The 17,859-nt window shown below is 50.4% G+C and overlaps 1 protein-coding gene across 1 annotated transcript; it reads left to right on the top strand.

The window, feature by feature from the left end:
* Window positions 1-3,255: 3,255 nt before the first annotated feature.
* Window positions 3,256-17,380, top strand: LOC125347166 (aldo-keto reductase family 1 member B1). Its single transcript, XM_048340251.1, has 10 exons — window positions 3,256-3,411; window positions 8,959-9,126; window positions 9,713-9,829; window positions 10,718-10,795; window positions 11,048-11,170; window positions 11,646-11,752; window positions 12,077-12,158; window positions 12,657-12,740; window positions 15,034-15,116; window positions 16,977-17,380. The coding sequence occupies exons 1-10, from the start codon at window positions 3,343-3,345 to the stop codon at window positions 17,017-17,019; spliced, it is 954 nt and encodes a 317-aa protein (XP_048196208.1). The 5' UTR covers window positions 3,256-3,342; the 3' UTR covers window positions 17,020-17,380.
* The last annotated feature ends 479 nt before the right edge of the window (window positions 17,381-17,859 follow it).

The following is a 17,859-nucleotide window of genomic DNA, read 5'->3' as shown; positions in this document are numbered from 1 at the left end:
GCCAGAGGTGGCGCTGTGGCTCAAGTGGCAGAGTGCTTGAGCAAAAAAACAAAAGCCACGGGTAGTGCTCAGGTCATGAGTCCATGGCCCAGGACTGGCAAAAATAAATAAATAAAATTAAAAGAAATGTGAATAATCAAGATAAATAATACTGTGATACAATTTTTAAAAATCTAAATTGGTGCAAAAAAAAATCCCTGGTGAATCACACAGTAACTTCAAGCAAAGGTCATTTGGAGGATGATTTCTTAGTGATGAACAACTGAATCTTAACAGACCTCACAGTTTGTTCAACGTGAAAAGTAAGTGAAGCAGACAATATCAGCAGTTTCTCTGTGTAAGATAAAAGCGACAATGTATAGCGAAGCCCTGGTATTACAAACTGAGGAAGCGGAACATGCTGCTTTCCACGGAACCAGCCATGCCAAAAGTAACAGAACTTGCTTGTTCGTTTGACCTACTAGTTTGTCAGCCTCCCTGATCTATTAGCAGATTAATAGCAATATCAGCTCAGTGGTCTTTGCCTCCTCTCACAAACATGAATAACTATGATCACACCCCAGGAAGACTGGTTCCCTGTATCTTTGATCTCACCCAAGACAGGGGCCGAGGCCCTGGGGACTCCCGGGGCCCTCACTCTCTTCCTCTTTTACCTCCTTGCTGTCTCTTGCTTTCTTCTCTACAGAGTCGGATCTCACCTGTCCTCCTGACAAAATTATGATAGATAAGCAGAAGTGAGGAAAGGGATAATTTTGTGGACATCACAGGAAAATTCGCCTGGCAGATCTTCCCGGAAGAATCACCAGGTCCCTTGCGAGTGATTGTCATAGCTTTCCTAATGTCTGAAATTAGGACTAGAGGCAAGGAATAAAAGAAGGGCAGAGGTTTATAAACTGGAGGACAACTCATTCCTGGATTATGAAATCACTTACCAAGGGTTCACTAGTAAGCTACAACTTAGTGCTAAATTTTTTAAAGAAAAGAACAATATGAAACGCCAGAATTATGCCACATATAATAAACATGAGGAATATTGTATAACTCTTTAAGTTCTTCTATACACACTTAGGTGTCCTATTCATGGAATAACCTAATTATTACTGTGACACATGGTTTTTTAAAAACTGGAAAGCCATCCATATAGTGATTAAGCGTTTGTCTGCTATAGTCAAGTTGGTTGGGTTTGAATCTTGAGCATAAGTTACATTATGTGAGACATTAATGTTTGTTCTCGTTTCTCTATTTCTCTGTATGTAAAAGGGATTAGTAACAGTACACATAACACTGTAGAAACAATGCGGTACACACTAAGCTCAGTAGATATAAGCTATTATATCACTGTCATTACTTCATATCATGTACACAAAATGTTTAATACAGTTCCTGAAACACAAGGAAGACTCAGTGGTTGTTTATCATTGGGGAAGAGACTTCCGGTGTTTCCCACCTTTGCTTTCTAGCACACAGAACAGTAATATTTCCCATCGCCTTGCCAGCTAGGCAGAGACTGATGTCTAGGTCTGGCTATAGATGAAAGAGTAATGGATGCCCCATCTAGACTTGAGCAGTGATTGCTCATTTTGGATCCTTTGGTGTCATTCTCCTGGGACAAATCCTGAAAGTCTGGTTTTGGAGGCTGCAATGACACAGTGAGTTGGAGCCTCCATAAACTGGGTCTTGAACGCCTATGTGAAGCTGAGCCTCCTGCCCATCTCACCTTTGCCAGAGTGGGTTGAGCGAGTAGCAAGGACTTTGGTCGAGCTATTTGCTTATAGCTGTTTGCTATGTATAATATTTATTATACATGCTATAGAATTTATTCTTTTAAAGTATATAGTGATTTTAAGAGTTGTGCCATCTCGGTTATTTCATTTCAGTTCTCCCAGTGCTGTGTTTAAGACCACCACCACCTTCATGACCTAACTCTAGCTTTTTGGAATCCACCCAGAGTATTCACCTGGGCAAGCAAACCTTACATCAGTGAGGAAGAGTAGGGAGCTATCTGCTGTTCTTCACAAAACCAAGTTCCCTGCCTTAGGCTCACATCCCGATTCTACTAGTTAGTGACAAATAGCTTTAGAATTTCCCCCTACTGTTAACAGGTCTTTTTTTGGTGTCTGTTTGTTTTTTTTTTTCTCACAAAATTCAAATGGAAAAATATCTGGGCTAGTCTGTCCTGTGTAAATTTTTCCCCAGAGGGGGACATTTTTTTTTTTTTTTTAAGAAGGCACCAAATGGAAAATCACCAGAATGGCATTTAGAGACACCTAGTTCCTGACAGATTCCACTTACCAATCTTGCATAACTTCCAGAAAGATCGGAGAGTGATGGTGCAGAAAGAGTAGGTTGGAGGTGAAGCAGAGCACCATGGAGTTAAGTTGTTGGAAATATACCAAATTGTCTTCCAGGTTCTTGGAGCAACTTTCCTTTGGTTATCTGGGGAGGTGGGGGGGGAGGGGGAGAGTTGGAAATGTGTCTTTCTGCCTTGCTCAGTAGAGACGATGTATTTATCCCTTAGAGCCTCCTCATTTGGAATACTTGAAGCTACAATAGTAAGAGCTGACGCTTTTCACTCTGCATTTCTGCCCGTGGGGCTTGCTCTTTCTTCTTCTAGAGAGTTTGGCGACCGCACTGGATATGGCCTCTTGGGGAGTATGGAACCCGCCCTACTGATTCTGAAAGGAAAAGTATTGCTTCCTGGGAGCCCTCCGTGGTTGAATCAAGTTGGTCAGGGATCCCCGACTTCAAAAGTCGCTGGCTTTGGGGTAACAAGGTTTGCCAAGCCACACCCTGAGCACCTCGCCGCAGGTGTGTAAAGACAGACACCCCCTAGAAGGCTGCAGACGGGCCCAGCGCGTCTACCTTTGAGCAAAGAAGTTGTTAAGGCATGAATTTCCCGACCCCCCTCTGATTTGCCCCTTCGTTTATGAAATTCGTCATATTCTCCCACATCCTCCCCCCCTCCCGCCCCCGTCCAAAAAAGAAAAAAGAAGCATCCTACGGGACTAGTAATAGACAAAGATATTCATCTGGGCACTTCCATGAAAACCCAAACTCCTTTCCAGGGAAGGTTTTGGGTCGGACGCCGGTTGCTGCGAAAGCTGCAACCGCTGGGCCGCCACGTGGGGCGCGGATCAACCGCTGGGCGGGAGAACCCCGCGCCTCTTAGGACCGGGCGGGAGCAGCATCCCCCCGCCCGCCGACCCCCTCCGACTCCAGCCAATCAGGAGGCGCCTCTCGTCGCCGCGCACCAATCACGGCCTCCCTTTCTCCAGGCCCCTCGGGTTATTTAAAGGTGCGCCGCGAGGCAGCGGGACCGCGAGTCGGCTTCGGGAGACAGCCATGGGGGCGACCCACGTCGAGCTCTACACCGGCGCCAAGATGCCCCTCGTGGGCCTGGGCACCTGGAAGGTGGGTGCCGGGTGGGGCGCCGTCTCCACCCATCCCTTCGGGCTCCGCGCCTCCTGGGTGGGGCTCGACCCGGAGTGACCCCGTGTGCGGTCCGCGCCGCCGAGACGCTGGGGCCTGCGGGCGGTCTCGGCTTCCGGACCGACTAGAGTCCGAGGGTCCGGGCGGCTTTGTGGGGGGTCCGGGCGGTCTGCGGGGCCCCGGAGCCTCGGCGGTCCGGAAGGTTCTGTGGGAGTCCGGGGGTCCGGGAGTTCTGCGAGGCCTCGGAGGGGGGCGGGCGCAGTCCGGGGGGAGGCTGCCCCGGGAGCGAGGGGCGGGGAGGACGACCCCCTAACGGGGTGTCCCGTGGGCTCCCCAAGATCCCTCGGGAGTCGCCTGGGAGGACCGAGCGGGATGCAGGGTCGGGATCGGGCCTGGCTCCTCCGGGGCGCCTGGGTTTCATGGTCGCCCTCCTAGGAATACGCTTTAAGTCCTGGCGGGGCGGGGTGGGGGGGCGGATAATTAAATTAGGTGACTCGGGTTTGCGAGAGCCAGGCTGTGTGGCCCGGTCCCGGAAGGCACAGGCAGGGCGAGCTCCGTGGAGAATCTGGGCACCCACCATGGATAATGCAGCAGGCAAGGGGGAGGGAGATGGGAGAAAAGCTCTCAGAAAACCCAACAAGACCCAGCAGCCGGCCAAGATGGGGGAAAGGGGTGGGGGGGGGGGAATACTCCCCGAATCCCAACAGCTGACCAAAATGACACAGACGCGGGAGGGAACTCAGAATAAGATAAGACGAATAAGATTGCATAGCATGGGGGGAAAATAGTGATCTCCTGGGTAGTTGGAATCCTAGGGAACACTTGTGAGCTGAGACTGAACCCGGTGTTTGTAAACCACGTGTGGTGTAGCTTCAGGACTTGGTGTGTCAGGGTTCTGCGACTGGAATTTGTGGGAGCCGGGGCAGATAGTTTGAAATAGGGCAGCGGTGGTTCCTTCTCCATTACTAAAACCTGCAGCTGAAATGGACTGAATGGAAGGTGGGTAAGAAAAGGGTATGATTTCCCTCCCTGGAAGAGTATTTCTTGGCCCCAATGGTCAGAGTATGTCTACATTCGTGTTTCCTTTAAGGTCCTGTAGTAACTGAGGATACATGAGGTCAAGTTAAATCGTTTCGGTTGGAACGATGGACAGGATGCTTGCTTGGTCAAAGCAAATACAGCTGTACCTTGATGCAGCACACAGTAATCCCTGACCTTGTGGTGTGAGATGCTTTCCAATCATTTCATCCTGTTTCACTTAAAAAAGAAAAGAAAAAAATTGAGTCAAAACTTTACAAGAGTCCTGACTTCCTCTAGAAGTCAGCCTGGGCAAGAAGCCAGAAGTAGAGCTGTGGCTCAAGTGGCAAAGTACCAACTTTTAGGAAAAGCTAATTGACAGTGCCCAGATTCTCAGTTTAAGGCCCACAAAAAAAAAAAAAGTTTTTTTTTTAAGTAGGTAATTTCATCCTTTGAACATGATTACTCAAGAGGAAACATTTGAAAAGAGGGCTTAGGTCACTTGCTTGGTTTTTGAGCATGCAACAATTCCCCAAGAATTGTGTCTTTTTTAAGATCACATAAAATCTGTACAGCTAGATCATTAATTCTGGCTGAAAACTAGGAGGAGACTGTTGGCCTTCTCCGTGATCACTTTCTGCAAGGCCTGAAGATAGTGAATAGCCAGCAGTTCAGTGCTTGATTACTATGAAGGAATAAAATAACTTTGGAGATAATCTATAGCCACCTGTGTTTCTGGAGATGAAATGAGATCAGTAAAGAACTATGTGGAAGGTGAGAAATGGGTAGAATTGAAATCAATGGTGGAGCAAACATGGACCTGGAATGCACTCTCCTCTTTTCTTTGTTTTTTTGGCTAATGGCCCTGAGCTTTGAACTCATGGCCTCCTACTTGCTAGGCAGGCATTGTAACACTTGAGTCACACCTCCAGCCAGCCCTTCTTTAAGGTATTATTTTCTGGAGTATCTTGTGTTTTTGCCTGAAGCAAGCCTTAGACCTTCATCATCCTATCTCTGCTTCCTATATGATCTGAATTTATGGGCTTAGAGCCATGTACAACCTATCAGCATGTCTGTTGATAGAGATTCTTGCCAACTTTGTGCCCAGGCTACCCCTCAACCCCCAGGCTTCCTGATCTGCACCTCTTGAGTAGCTGTAATCACAGGCATGTGCTACCACATCAAATATTTTAATGACTTACTACTTTCCCCTGCATGGGTGTATGCATTCCTTCACAGAGACTCAGCAAAAGGTGTGTTCACTTGCTTTTTCATTATGACCACTGCCCACTGCAGGAGATGGCAGGTGGGTGTAGGTCCTCGCTCAGTAGTGTCTCGACCACTGTTCCATTGAAGGTCTCCTCATAGGTGAGAATTTCAGGCAAGTGGGAGGCACTCATTTCAGAACCTGGATATGGCTTCTTCCTGACAGGCTGGCCTTCCCCATTAGACAGTAAATAAGTACTGTATCGCTAGAAGGCCTGTAAGACAGCGGACCGCTGGTGTAAGCCAGTGTCCTATTGTGGATATTGTTTTAGGCCATTGTGTGTGACTCCCACACCGAGACTGAGAACACTTACTGGGTTCCCCTTCCTTGCCCCACGCCTGTTCCCCTTCTCACTTAGGAGCCTTTGAAAACCTTTTTTTTTTCTTAATTGACCTAAATTTTAATATCAGGTAATATCCTACAGCTGTTTATTAGTATCCCAAAGCCTTTCATAAGGTCAAATTTTATCCTGTAAACTTACTTATTTTTTCCAAGTCAGAATTTTGCCTTTGGACAGAATAAGAACACATGAGGTAGAAAAAAGTATGCCAAGAAAGACTCCTTGTCCCTTTCCCCAAGTGGAACAAACTGGAGTTTGTATGCTGGGGATGGGGAGAGGAGTTACACGGGAGCTTGGTTTATTGGTCATGGTTGGTCTCCCTGTTCTCTTTCTCTCCAGATCAAAGATACCCAAGTAAGTGCTCCCTGTTAAGAACCAATCCTGCCCTATCCCCATCTCTGAAACCAGGGCAGATTTGTCATAGTAGAACACAATCACTCAGAATTGCTGTTGCCATTAAGCTATGAAATGAATTTGCACCAAGCCAAGTTAGGTTACATCAAACAATATTGAAGCTAGGCATTGGGGACTCATTGCCTACAATATATAACTACTCTAGAGACTGAGACCTGAGGATTATTGAGTCAAACCCAGCCTGATACAGAAAAGTTGGTGATACTCTTATCTCCGGTTAACCAACAAAAAGAAGCAGAAGCAGAGGTGTGTCTCAAGTGGTAGACCACCAGAGCTATGAGCAGAAAATGCCAAATGGGCTCAAGGCCATGAGTTCAAATCCCAGTCTCAACACACACACACACACACACACACACACACACACACACACACACACACCCTCCATGTATAGTGCAGGAAATGTGGCGTTTTTGTAATGTCTTGGTTTTCCCTAATGCATATTCTGTCAGGCTTCATGGGAACATAGCATATACCAACTGTTCGCCCTGAGCTGCCAGGAAGCAGCAACTTTTCCATAACCACTCAAGGCCTTTTCTGTCCTTGTCTTTCTGCAGAAACACACCATGGACTTTTGCTTCTGGTTTGTGCTAATTGTCTGATTACCTTGATTCATCCTAACTCTGGTTCTGAGCAACAGGAAAACCAACTTAGGTAGGGCTATGTGGGTTTATTAACAGCCCCCTAAATGACAGGATGACTTCAGGATTCAGACTCTTGAAGTCCACAGGCCTGCAGTCTCCCAAGTACCGGATCCCAGCATAATGAGTCTCCTTTACAGGTCAACCTAGATCCAAAGATGGAGTCTCCAGGCCTGGCTTGGGGTGTGTTCCTGCCCCTGCTTGAGTGGGTGTGGCAGATGTTTGGCTAGGCCAGGCCTGGGCAACGGGTCCCTTGCTCTGCCTAGGACTCAGGCCTGCAAGCGCTAGGCAGAAATGCCTCTCAGAGAAGACGCCCTGCAGCTGAAGAGAGGTCAGCCCAGGTGGAGCAGATGGATCCCCACCGGGTCCACTGTGCTTTCTTCTTGCCCTCGCTGCCCACATCAGTCGTGGCCATGTCTAGGATGTCCTAGAGAGGATTCTTCTCTTGGAGATACACTGACACTCTTCTCTCTGTGCTGTTCTCTCAGCCATCAGCGCAGGGAGGCTGCTGGGTGGTGTCTCAGATTCTCCAGGGACAGCCGAGGTTGCCTGATGGTCTGGCAGCCTTGTGGTGAGCCATTTGTGAAAGGCACGGGGCTGTCCCACCTCGCAGGTACCTTCCTTCAGCCACAGACAGGCACTAGTCACGGACCCGCCGGTTGCCCAAGTCCTTCTCCCAGACTGTTCACACAAGCTACCGTCAAAACACAGATGTGGAGAGTGTTCCTGTTCAGTTGTTTCTACTCCGGCTCTTCAGAGGAATGTGCCTCTGTGCCTCTGTTCACGCCACAGCTCATTGCACACTTTTTTCTTGTTCAGCCTTCTGAGCTGAGCAGGAGCAGTGAGATGGGGCAGGTGTCTGCAGTCTGTCTGGGTGCTGGTGAAGCGCGGGGCCTCGTGGGTCTGCGTGAGCCCTTCCTCCTCCTCACCAACAGCCCTCCCACACCCGTTCCCGTTCCTCAGCCGGTGATTTCCTGTGGTAGCCCCTTCCCCTCTGCTTTCCACGCATCACTGTCTGCTCCTACCTCGGCAGGGCTCTCTCCCCGTCCCCACCGTCTAAAGCAGGCGCTCACTCACTGAGAATTGACTTGTGGGCTTCCATATCAGGGCCAGAAATTGACACTGCTGCCCAGAACTGTGAAACCACAGCAATTGCGATATCAGATCTATACATTAGAAGGGAAAAGCAGGGGGCAGGCATTCTTCCCTGACCGATATGAACCCAAATGGGAATGGAGTTACAGCTAGATATGCTTTTAAAATATTTTGAATTTTCAGAAAATAGTTCCCATTATTACAAGGCCTGACTGGATAGCCCAGACTGGCCTGGATCTCATCCATGACCACCCCTACCCCCACCTTTGGAGATCCGGGGTTAATAGCCATGTGCCAGGCTTCTTTTGTTTATTTCTCACTTTGTATTTTTTGTAATAGTCACTCATTACTTATTCATTGTGGCAAAACCTACTAGTAACAGAATAGGTTAACCATAAATGTCCAGCTTAATGTTGTATTGCCAAATGCTATCACCAATATAACCACCACTGTGTAAATATATGGAATGTCCTGTTCTGGAAAATTCTCACCTCTTTTTCGTTGCCAGGCCTTCTTTGAAAAGCACATCTTTGGCACATGGTCCGTGCTGCTGGGACATGGCTTCCAGATTCTCCTAAGTGATGCGACTTTTCACCAGTGTTACTTTATTATAAGTATGCCCAGGCCAGCCCTGAGCTTCAGAGAACAGGAGCCCCTGCCAGAAGCCACGGTTACCCCACTCCTTTCCCCCTTGGCTTTGCGCAGGCTCTGTCCTCTCTTGCCTTTAACCTCATGGTTTATATTCCTTCTGCTTGTAGTCATCTCCAGGCCAAGTGACCGAGGCTGTGAAAGCAGCAATTGATGCTGGCTACCGCCACATCGACTGCGCCCACGTGTACCAGAATGAGAAGGAGGTAGGGGCCGCCCTCTATGAGAAGCTGAAGCAGAAGGTGGTGAAGCGCCAGGACCTCTTCATCGTCAGCAAGGTGCTGCTCTGCGGGGAGCCTGCGGCAGGGGAGAGGGGGCAGTCAGGGCCACAGTGTAGGAGTGCAGTAGATCCGGTTACACCAGCCAGCAGGGGGCCCCAGTAGCTTGTCTACCTGAGTCTCTTGGGCCTTGTGGCCCAGTGCTGTGGAGGCTGAGCCTGTTGGTCCGCTCTCCCTTTCAAAGGAGTTACTTCAGAGGCAGAATTGGCCTCCAGTGCTGGCCATAGTTTTTGAACCGGATGCTATTGGTACAGAAAGGGCTCTGCGTGGACGGAGGTGGGAGAGCTCCTGATAGAGCAGCCTAGTAGGAAGGTAGCCCTAGTTTAGTGCCCAGGGCTGGCTGGCTTGTCCATTCTGTGCCATGCCTGCCTTGGGGCTCTTGGGAGCTTGCCTTGACCTGCATGTCCTGTCTTCCTTGGGAAAGCTGGAACCACAGTGTGAACTGGAAACTCGCTCCACCACTCATAGCATCACCAGGAAATGGCTGGGTTGTGGGAGAGGAGAGTGAGTCCTCTGTCTTGGAGCTGTTCCGCTCCCAGCCAGGCAGGGGTACAGCAGTGGTAAGATGTGCTCTTGCTGGCTACAGCTGTGGTGCACCTTCCACGACAAGAACCTGGTGAAGGGAGCTTGCCAGAAGACGCTCAGTGATCTCAAGCTGGACTACCTGGACCTCTACTTGATTCACTGGCCCACGGGCTTCAAGGTAAAGAACACAGTCCAGACCGTGTTCCTGTGGTGCAGGTGTCCCCTGTGAGTATGTGGTTTGGGATAGAGTTTGTCCCTCTGGCTGGGAGTGTGGCCCACAGACCAGCAGTGGCATCGCCCAGCATGTGTGAGCACCACCCAGCCCCCATCCAGGACATCTGATTCTCAGCCACAGGTGACCACGGTGATCATGTCAGAAACTGGAGAGCAGTGTGCTTCTTACTGGTGGTTAAATCATTTAGTACTGACAGTGAATACGGCTGCAGTGCACAGGCCAGGAAATGTAGCCGCCCCTCCCCCCCAGCACACTCACGAGTACGCTCACACAACACCCTACACCTGTGTGCTTGCATTAGCATTATACATATTCCTGTATAAATCTATGCTGAAAAAAAGAACTCCAGGTCACTGTGTGTTTTGGCTTACTAGCCCCTGGCTCAGTTGTCTGCAAGGTCAGTCAGGCTGAAAAACAGTTGAGTTTTCTTCTATAACTCTGTTTTGGAGCAGTTGGGTCTACTGATAGGCTGGCGAGTGGTTATGGTGGCGTTATTACGGGCCGGTGAACCAGCCAGAACTTTGGCCCCCATGAGTCCGACCTTGAGTCCTTCACCTTCCCATAGACTCTGCTGGTTGGTAGCTGTACCTGGTCTAGTGGCTGACAGATGCCCACATCTCCGTCTGACAGTCTCTCAGCTCTATCCTTGACTGGAGCAGCCCCCAGGGACATAGGGGTCATCTGCCTGTTTCCTTTTTGCCTACTATACGCGCCCCTTACCTTCCACTGAAGTCTTAGCCATTGGTAGAAGATGAGAATGGTTTTTGTAGACAGAGCTCCCAGCAGGTTGGTGAAGGGCTATTACTGTCTCGTTTTCTATTATAACAATAGCATGGGGATGACTACTTCCCACTGGATTCGTCAGGCAACGTGATTCCCAGTGACACAGACTTCCTGGACACCTGGACGGTAAGATGTCCTCTCCGAGACCTTACCCTTCTGGGCTGGTTTCCCGGGAGTGGCTAGGTGTGGGGGGTCAGTTCTGCTACTGTATGTTTCATGAAAGCCAGCTTTGGCTTTGGTGTTCGCACCTCGTGGGTTCTCGAAGATCTAACACACTGGCATGGAAGAGTGAGGGCCAGGCCTGTGAAACTTCAACTTGGGGGTACAAAAGATGCTTCTGATGTTTATACTTTTTGAATTCACCCCTTTTCTCCATAGGCTATGGAACAGCTGGTGGATGAGGGGCTAGTCAAAGCAATTGGCATCTCCAACTTCAACCATCTCCAGATTGAGAGGCTCTTGAACAAACCTGGTTTGAAGCATAAGCCAGCAGTTAACCAGGTAAACCTCCCCCCAAGGGCACGACATTGGTGGCACCAACAGTTGTACTGTTGCGTCTTAGCCCCTTCCTCTGTCCCAAATTGTCCCAGGATTGTCCGGGAGGCAGCTCCTGGGTGTGCCAGTGAGCTGAGTTGGACTTTCTCCTGATGGCCGTGTGCGGGAGCTTGCATGCCTAGGAGAAAGGGTTTGGGCTGGCCTAGGATGCAGGAGCAGTACACAGCCACCAACATCCTCTGGCCTGTGACAGTCTCAGGCCAGAAAAAGCCTTTAGGGCCTCTGGCCAGGATACACTGGTAATGAGATGATTGTTTTCAATGTCAAGGACACCAGCTGGGAAATGTAGAAAGTTGTTACAGCTTATCTGGGAAACAGATAGCTCCGCGGAGGTGGGAGAGACCCAGCAGAGAAAGCTTGGCCTGTGTCGAGCAGCCTGTGCCCACAGTGCAGTTGGCAGCCCTCCTCTTTGCATTTGCAGATCGAGTGCCACCCATACCTGACTCAGGAGAAGCTGGTCCAGTATTGCCAGTCCAAAGGCATTGTGGTGACTGCCTACAGTCCCCTGGGCTCCCCGGACAGGCCCTGGTGAGCTGAGCCTTTCATGGGCCCTGATTCTCTTTTGCTAGGAGAAGATAAAGAAGCAAGAACTGGAAAGAAAACTTAAACTCAAGGAAAATGCTTGAGGGCGGGGCCACTGACATCCTCCAAGGCCTTTTGTATTTCCTGGGAGGTTGAAATTTTTAGCAGGAAGAAGAGAGTCTTTTCCAGAAAGGATTGTCCAGCGGATCTTGACCCAGTGTCGGGCCTGGGAGGCTGGGCAGTTAGTTACCCGACGTTCAGGGGAGGGGGAGGAGCCATCACTGTTACCTTCAGTGGTGGTGACTGATCTGAGCCTTCTCTCTACTCCAGGGCCAAGCCCGAGGACCCTTCCCTTCTGGAGGACCCCAACATCAAGGCCATCGCAGCCAAGTACAACAAAACTACAGCCCAGGTACAGCCATTTCTAGGAACTGAGGACTGCCGGAAGAGCTCCTTGCACTCTTGGTGGTCCCCACTGGCCAGGAGCATGTGGACTGCGCCATCAAATCCCTCCTGGAAGTGGGACTTGGCACAGAATGGGACTTGTAATGTAGGCAGTCTCACAGTGTTGGCTGTCTGTATAGACAGCCTGGAGATCGGCACGGCACTGACTTGTTCATTTACATAGAAACTCACCTGCACAGATGCCAGTGCTTTCATTACCACTTGTGTGGAAAGTGTTCTTTCTCCCAGGGGTCCTGGGCCGTGAATGGCTCAGAGCGGCCTGCCGACGCCCCCAGGGACGCTGACACAGTGTCTTTTGTCACCTGTGCACTTGTAGTGTGCCCATCTCTAGCGGGTCATGCTCGCGCGCACGCGCGTGTGTGTGCACACGTGCGTGTGTATGTGTGATTGAATGAGACAATAATGTGGACACACGCACACATGCAGATCCTCTCTGGGCCCACAGGTGCTGATCCGGTTCCCCATGCAGAGGAATTTGGTGGTGATCCCCAAGTCCGTGACCCCAGCACGAATCGCTGAGAACTTCAAGGTCAGGTTTCAGCCCATCAGCCTGGCTCTCCCCAGTGGCATAGGGGCGGGAAAGTCTTTGTAGGGACAGCCCTGCCCTGTCCCTCCTGCCCCCATCCTGCCTCGTGTGCCAAGTTCAGAAAGCTGTTCTCAAGGATACCAGGAGTTAGCCATGATGAGCAAGATGCCTGGTTTGGCCCTGGAGCTGCATTAATTCCCTGTTCTATGACTTTGGGACAGAAGTCACTTAGGCCAAGTAAAGCCATAACCTGTTAGGCTGGTTGCTGAGATTCGATTAGATAACGCACAGAACACTTCACGTAGTGCACTCACAGTAAGCGCGCAGGTAATGTTACTGAGCTGATGCAGGGTCCCCTCCGGGCCACCTGCTGACTGCTTAGCTCTGCAAAGAGCCTGTGCGGTCATGGCAAAGCCTGGGCTGGTATCCGGGCACCAGAAATGTGGGCATTCAAAGTGCCTTGGGGAATAGCTCAGCAGAGCCAGTCCCCCACTCCCACCACCTCTCATTCTGGCCTGGGGACCAGCTGAGAGAACAGCTGCTTCGGAATGGTCCCAAAGACCTGAGAGCCCCTGTCCTCTGAGCAGAGCCACTGTGCTAAGGGTAATCTGTGCTCCCTGAGGGCTGGTTCAGAGTTTAGCACAGCCCAGGTGCGGGGGGCGTGGGGGTGGTGTCAGCCAGCCCCAGAGTCCCCCTGCAGGTGGTAGTCCCAGCTTGAGGTGGCCCTGGTTCACAGCCAGCAGTTCATTTTGCCTGGGTCCACTAGCCAGGCAATGCTGAGTGAAGGGAAGGGAGTTTATCATGAAATAGGACACAACGTCCTCACAACTGTAGTCCTTGAAACTGCTCAACATAGAGTCACAAAACAGTGGGAAAGGCACACATCCTACCACAAATGAATCTTTATATAGAGAGTCACAAAACAGTGGGAAAGGCATGTACTACCACAAATGAATCTTTATAGAATCACAAAACAGTGGGAAAGGCGTGTCCTACCACAAATGAAGTTTTCATTTAATAATCCATTGTCTTTTTTTGGTGGCTTCATTTTAGTGTTCTGTTTTTTCTTCAGTCCTGGGGTTTAAACTCGGGGGCTCCTGCATACTAAACAAGCACTCTTATCAGTGGAGCCGTGCTTCCAGCCCTTTTGTTTGTATCTTATTTTAGAGATAGGATCTCTATCTTTGCCCAAGCTGGTCTTAAGCTCAGGATCCTCCTTCCTCTGCCTCCAAAGTAGCTGACATTACAAATGCAAGCCACTGTTCCTAGCTTCATAGTTCACTGTCATAAGTTACTAGAAGAGATAAGATGTAAATGCCTTATCTAAAACACTAACAACCTTGTTATTTTATGTTATTTATTTGCTTTTTTGCCAGTCCTTGGGCTTTGAACTCAAGGCCTGAGCACTGTCCCTGGCTTCTTTTTGCTCAAGGCTACCTCTTGAGCCACAGAGCCACTTCCAACCTTTCCTATTTATGTGGTGCTGAGGAATCGAACCCAGGGCTTCATACATGCTAGGCAAGCATTCGGCTGCTAAGCCACATTCCCAGCCCAACCTTGTTTTATCTTTGCCTTTTACTTCATGCTGTCTGCCTGTTTTCCCACAGTTGTAGTCACACTGTATAGCAGAGTCTTGTTCAGCACATTCTGGAATCCAGGATCCCCTTGTGCTCTGGGTCTGTGGGTCACTCCCCAGTTCTGCTGCAGGCTGACTGGCCTGTCAGCCCGCCCACCCATGCTTGCTGCCTGCCTCTCCTGCCTGGTCTTGTGTTCTCTCCTCCCCGTTGACCTCTCCTGCTCTTGTCGAAACCTATGTGTCTTAGGTCATCTCAAGTACTGTCTCCTCTCTGGCCTTGTCCTTCGATGCCTCAGTTAGGGAGTCCATCGCTGATGTCCCTGGATCCCCTGAGTTCTGTGTGTCGTGCCTTACAGTGCATCACAGGACACTGAATTGATTATTCTGTGCATTCTAGCTACTGAAGTACCCCCGTCCCTTGCTCCATAATAAATGAAGACAAAGACACCTCTGACCCACCATTACAATGCTTCCCGGTGCTTACTGAACTAGAACAACTCATTCGTGTGCACAGAAGTGAATGTGATGAAAATGATCGTCTTGCTGGGAGTTCTGGAAGGGAGGGACTGTTATATAATGTGTTCCCTGAGAGGCATCACACAGTAACGGTTGTCAAAATTCATTTTACTCTCCTCAAGGCTTTGGAAGCCGTGTCATCCAATCCTGTACATTACTGTCTGGTTTTTATTACAGAGCTTATTGTGATTTTGTTTGCTTAAGGTTTTTGACTTTGAGCTGAGCAAAGAGGACATGGCTACTTTGATGAGCTACAACAGGAACTGGAGGGTCTGTGCCTTGGTGAGGTGAGTAAGGGCCCGTGGGAGAAGTCCCAGATCACTCCACCGGGCCTCAGCCTCGGCGGCCTGATCCTCTTCTCCAGCCCTTCACACTTGCACACACCCCATTGCTTCTCTTGCCCACCAAGCAGGAAGCACCACCTGTGTGTCCTAGCTGAACTGCCCGAAGCCCGAGGGGCTGAGAGCTGCTCTGAGAGCGCCTCCTCTCCCGCCCAGGGATACAGATTTGGACATTTAGTTTTCAGATCTCAGTGGCCCTTCTGATTGAAGATCATGCCAGGTGGTTCTGTGCCTTCCTCCTGAAAGAACTGGCCTGCCACTGTTGGTCTAAAAGCCAATAAAAGGCTTTAGTAGGGAGACCCGGGGTGGGGGTCGGGGGAGTGGGGGGTTCAGGACAGTCTCTCTAGGGTTCCAAGCCCTGGGATTCCAAGAACGTCAGTCACAAAGGCCTCTCCGGCTGCACCTGCCTGAGTCCTTCCCCTTCACATTCTCTGGCAATCACTAGCGGTGTGGTGGGCTGGTTTTGTTTAGTTTTCCTGCCAGTGCAGTGACACGGTATAAAACTCCGTCTCTGCTCTCGAGAAGCAACTTGCTGCTCAGCAGCACGGAGGAGGCCTCTGCCCTCTCCTTCCTATTCCTGCGTGTGCAATCTCTGCCTCCTTTAGTACTTTTTTCCCTCGGCAGTCAGCGTAGAGTGCCCACTGCTTTTCTATTCTCCCTGCTGCTCAGACTTCACACTGTGATGCCCACGGCCCCCGCCTCAGGCAGGGGCCCCCACATGTGCATCTGGGCACGAGTATGCCTGTGAGCATGTCGCTGTCTGCTTCTAAAGAGAGCTCCAACAGAGCCAGCCTGGGTTAAAAAAAAAAAAGCAGAGATGGTGAAATATCACCAACGTCCCTGCCTGTATCAGTGACGACACCTAACCCATGCAAATCATCTTTGGATGGGGGTGGGGGTGCATCCATTCTGTTTTTAGAACCTGTCAGCTGTCAAATCACGTGGTTCTCCCTGCCCCCCTCACTGCTCCTGTGCCGCCTTGAAGCTCTCAGAGCTGACAACCCTTGCGAATGGGTCCTTCACGTCTGGATGCCTCCCTCCCCAACCCCGAGGCTATTCTGCTATCTGTCTTGTGGCCCCTGGCTGCTAAGTGGGCCCAGGTTAGCAATAGCACAGGAAGGAAGAGGCTGGTTGGCTGGTTCTAATACTTCCAACCTTCCAATGCTCCTGGGAAGCTTGGCCAAACTGCCCATGCCCACACAGACTGCTGCTGTTGACCAAAGGCAGGCCCGGGGCAGCGTATAAGTGGTTTTGAATGGCTATCCTCACCCTGGGCCTCCACACCCTGCCTGGCCAGTCTTTCCAGTCCTCTTGCCATTGGCTCCAGCAAATGGACTGTGGGCCTTGGCCTCATGCCTGTGTCCTCCCTCTGCCTCCCGGGAGCACCTGCTATTCCAGTGAATTCTGTCTCCCATAGCCTTTCACACCTCTGTTGTGTTATTACCTCTTTGCTCTTTTTACCCTCTTGTTGAGGATCATAAGATGATCTTTTGCCCTCAGTTAGCAGGAGGCAGAAGAGAGTCCTTCCATCCTGCGTGTCCCACCCAGCTCTGGGCAGCAGGCAGGGCCGAGTCCATCACACACCAGGGAGGCTGCTCGATGCCAGCCCCTGGTAGAAGAGACTGGAGGCCGAGCCACTGTCGCCAGCTGCAGACATGGCGTCTGAAGACTCACAGCTGGCTGGCCGCCTCCCAGGCTTCTGTGTCTGCCCATGATGGAGACTGTTGTCCGTTTCTCTGTGTTAGTAACTTGTTACAGTCCAAAGCTCCTTGAAAAAAGCCATTGTGTTCTCTTTCCTCCCAACAGCTGTGCCGGCCACAAGGATTACCCATTCCATGCCGAGTTCTGAGGCTCTGGACGCCAGATCTTCTCCGGGTGACTTCAGCCTATTCTTCCGGCCTCCTTGCTGTGTGTCCTTGCCAATGAAGTAAGACCTGCGTCCCTTGGACATGAGCAGCCGCCCGCAGGCTAGACACCGGGGAGTAGTTAGCTTGATAGAGGATCTGAAGAGCAGCGTCCTCACACTGGGTGTCTCTGCCAGTCTTTGCTTTTTTCCTGCCCCACTGAGGAAAGAACGTGAGTTCCTCCCTCGTGACCAAAGAGAAGCAAAACCCACAGTCATCACAGTGCCACCAACACTTGACCTCACTGCTTGGACCGTAATCCTTTCAGCCACGCTTCTCTTTGCCTCAAATAAAAAGTGCTTCTGTGAGTTTGAAGTTGTTCCATTTTGTCATTCTTTCTTATTTTCTGAAACAGTCTCTGCTTCACTCTCTGGTACCCAACAGAGCGGGCCAGTGAAACAGCAGGAATGAGGACACGACCTCTTCCTTCTGACCAAGAGTCCTCCCTCCGAGCTTTACCACCTCGCTCTGGGGCCAGGCTGTCCATGGGTGGCTGAGGATGGAGACGAGGAAATCCAGCCCGGGGCCTTCAGGAGTTACCCACTCTCCACATATTTCTCGCACAGCACGCTGTGTACCACAGCATTAAAGCCGATCTAGGGCATAATCCCGCATGTGTTTCCACAGATTATCTGGTTGGTCCTCCTGCTCATGAGGACCAAGGACCAACATCGTGTGTTGATTAAGCTGTGATAAAGAAGAATGGATAAGGACACACAATACTGACCTGACACATAGGAGTCGTGTGTTTTGTAACTGGTTTTAAATGATGGGATGGTTATAAA

This window comes from Perognathus longimembris, chromosome 2 (genome assembly GCF_023159225.1).
Source record: "Perognathus longimembris pacificus isolate PPM17 chromosome 2, ASM2315922v1, whole genome shotgun sequence".
NCBI lineage: Eukaryota > Metazoa > Chordata > Mammalia > Rodentia > Heteromyidae > Perognathus > Perognathus longimembris.
Note: the sequence above shows the minus strand (reverse complement) of the source record. Positions and strands in the feature narration are given on the sequence as shown.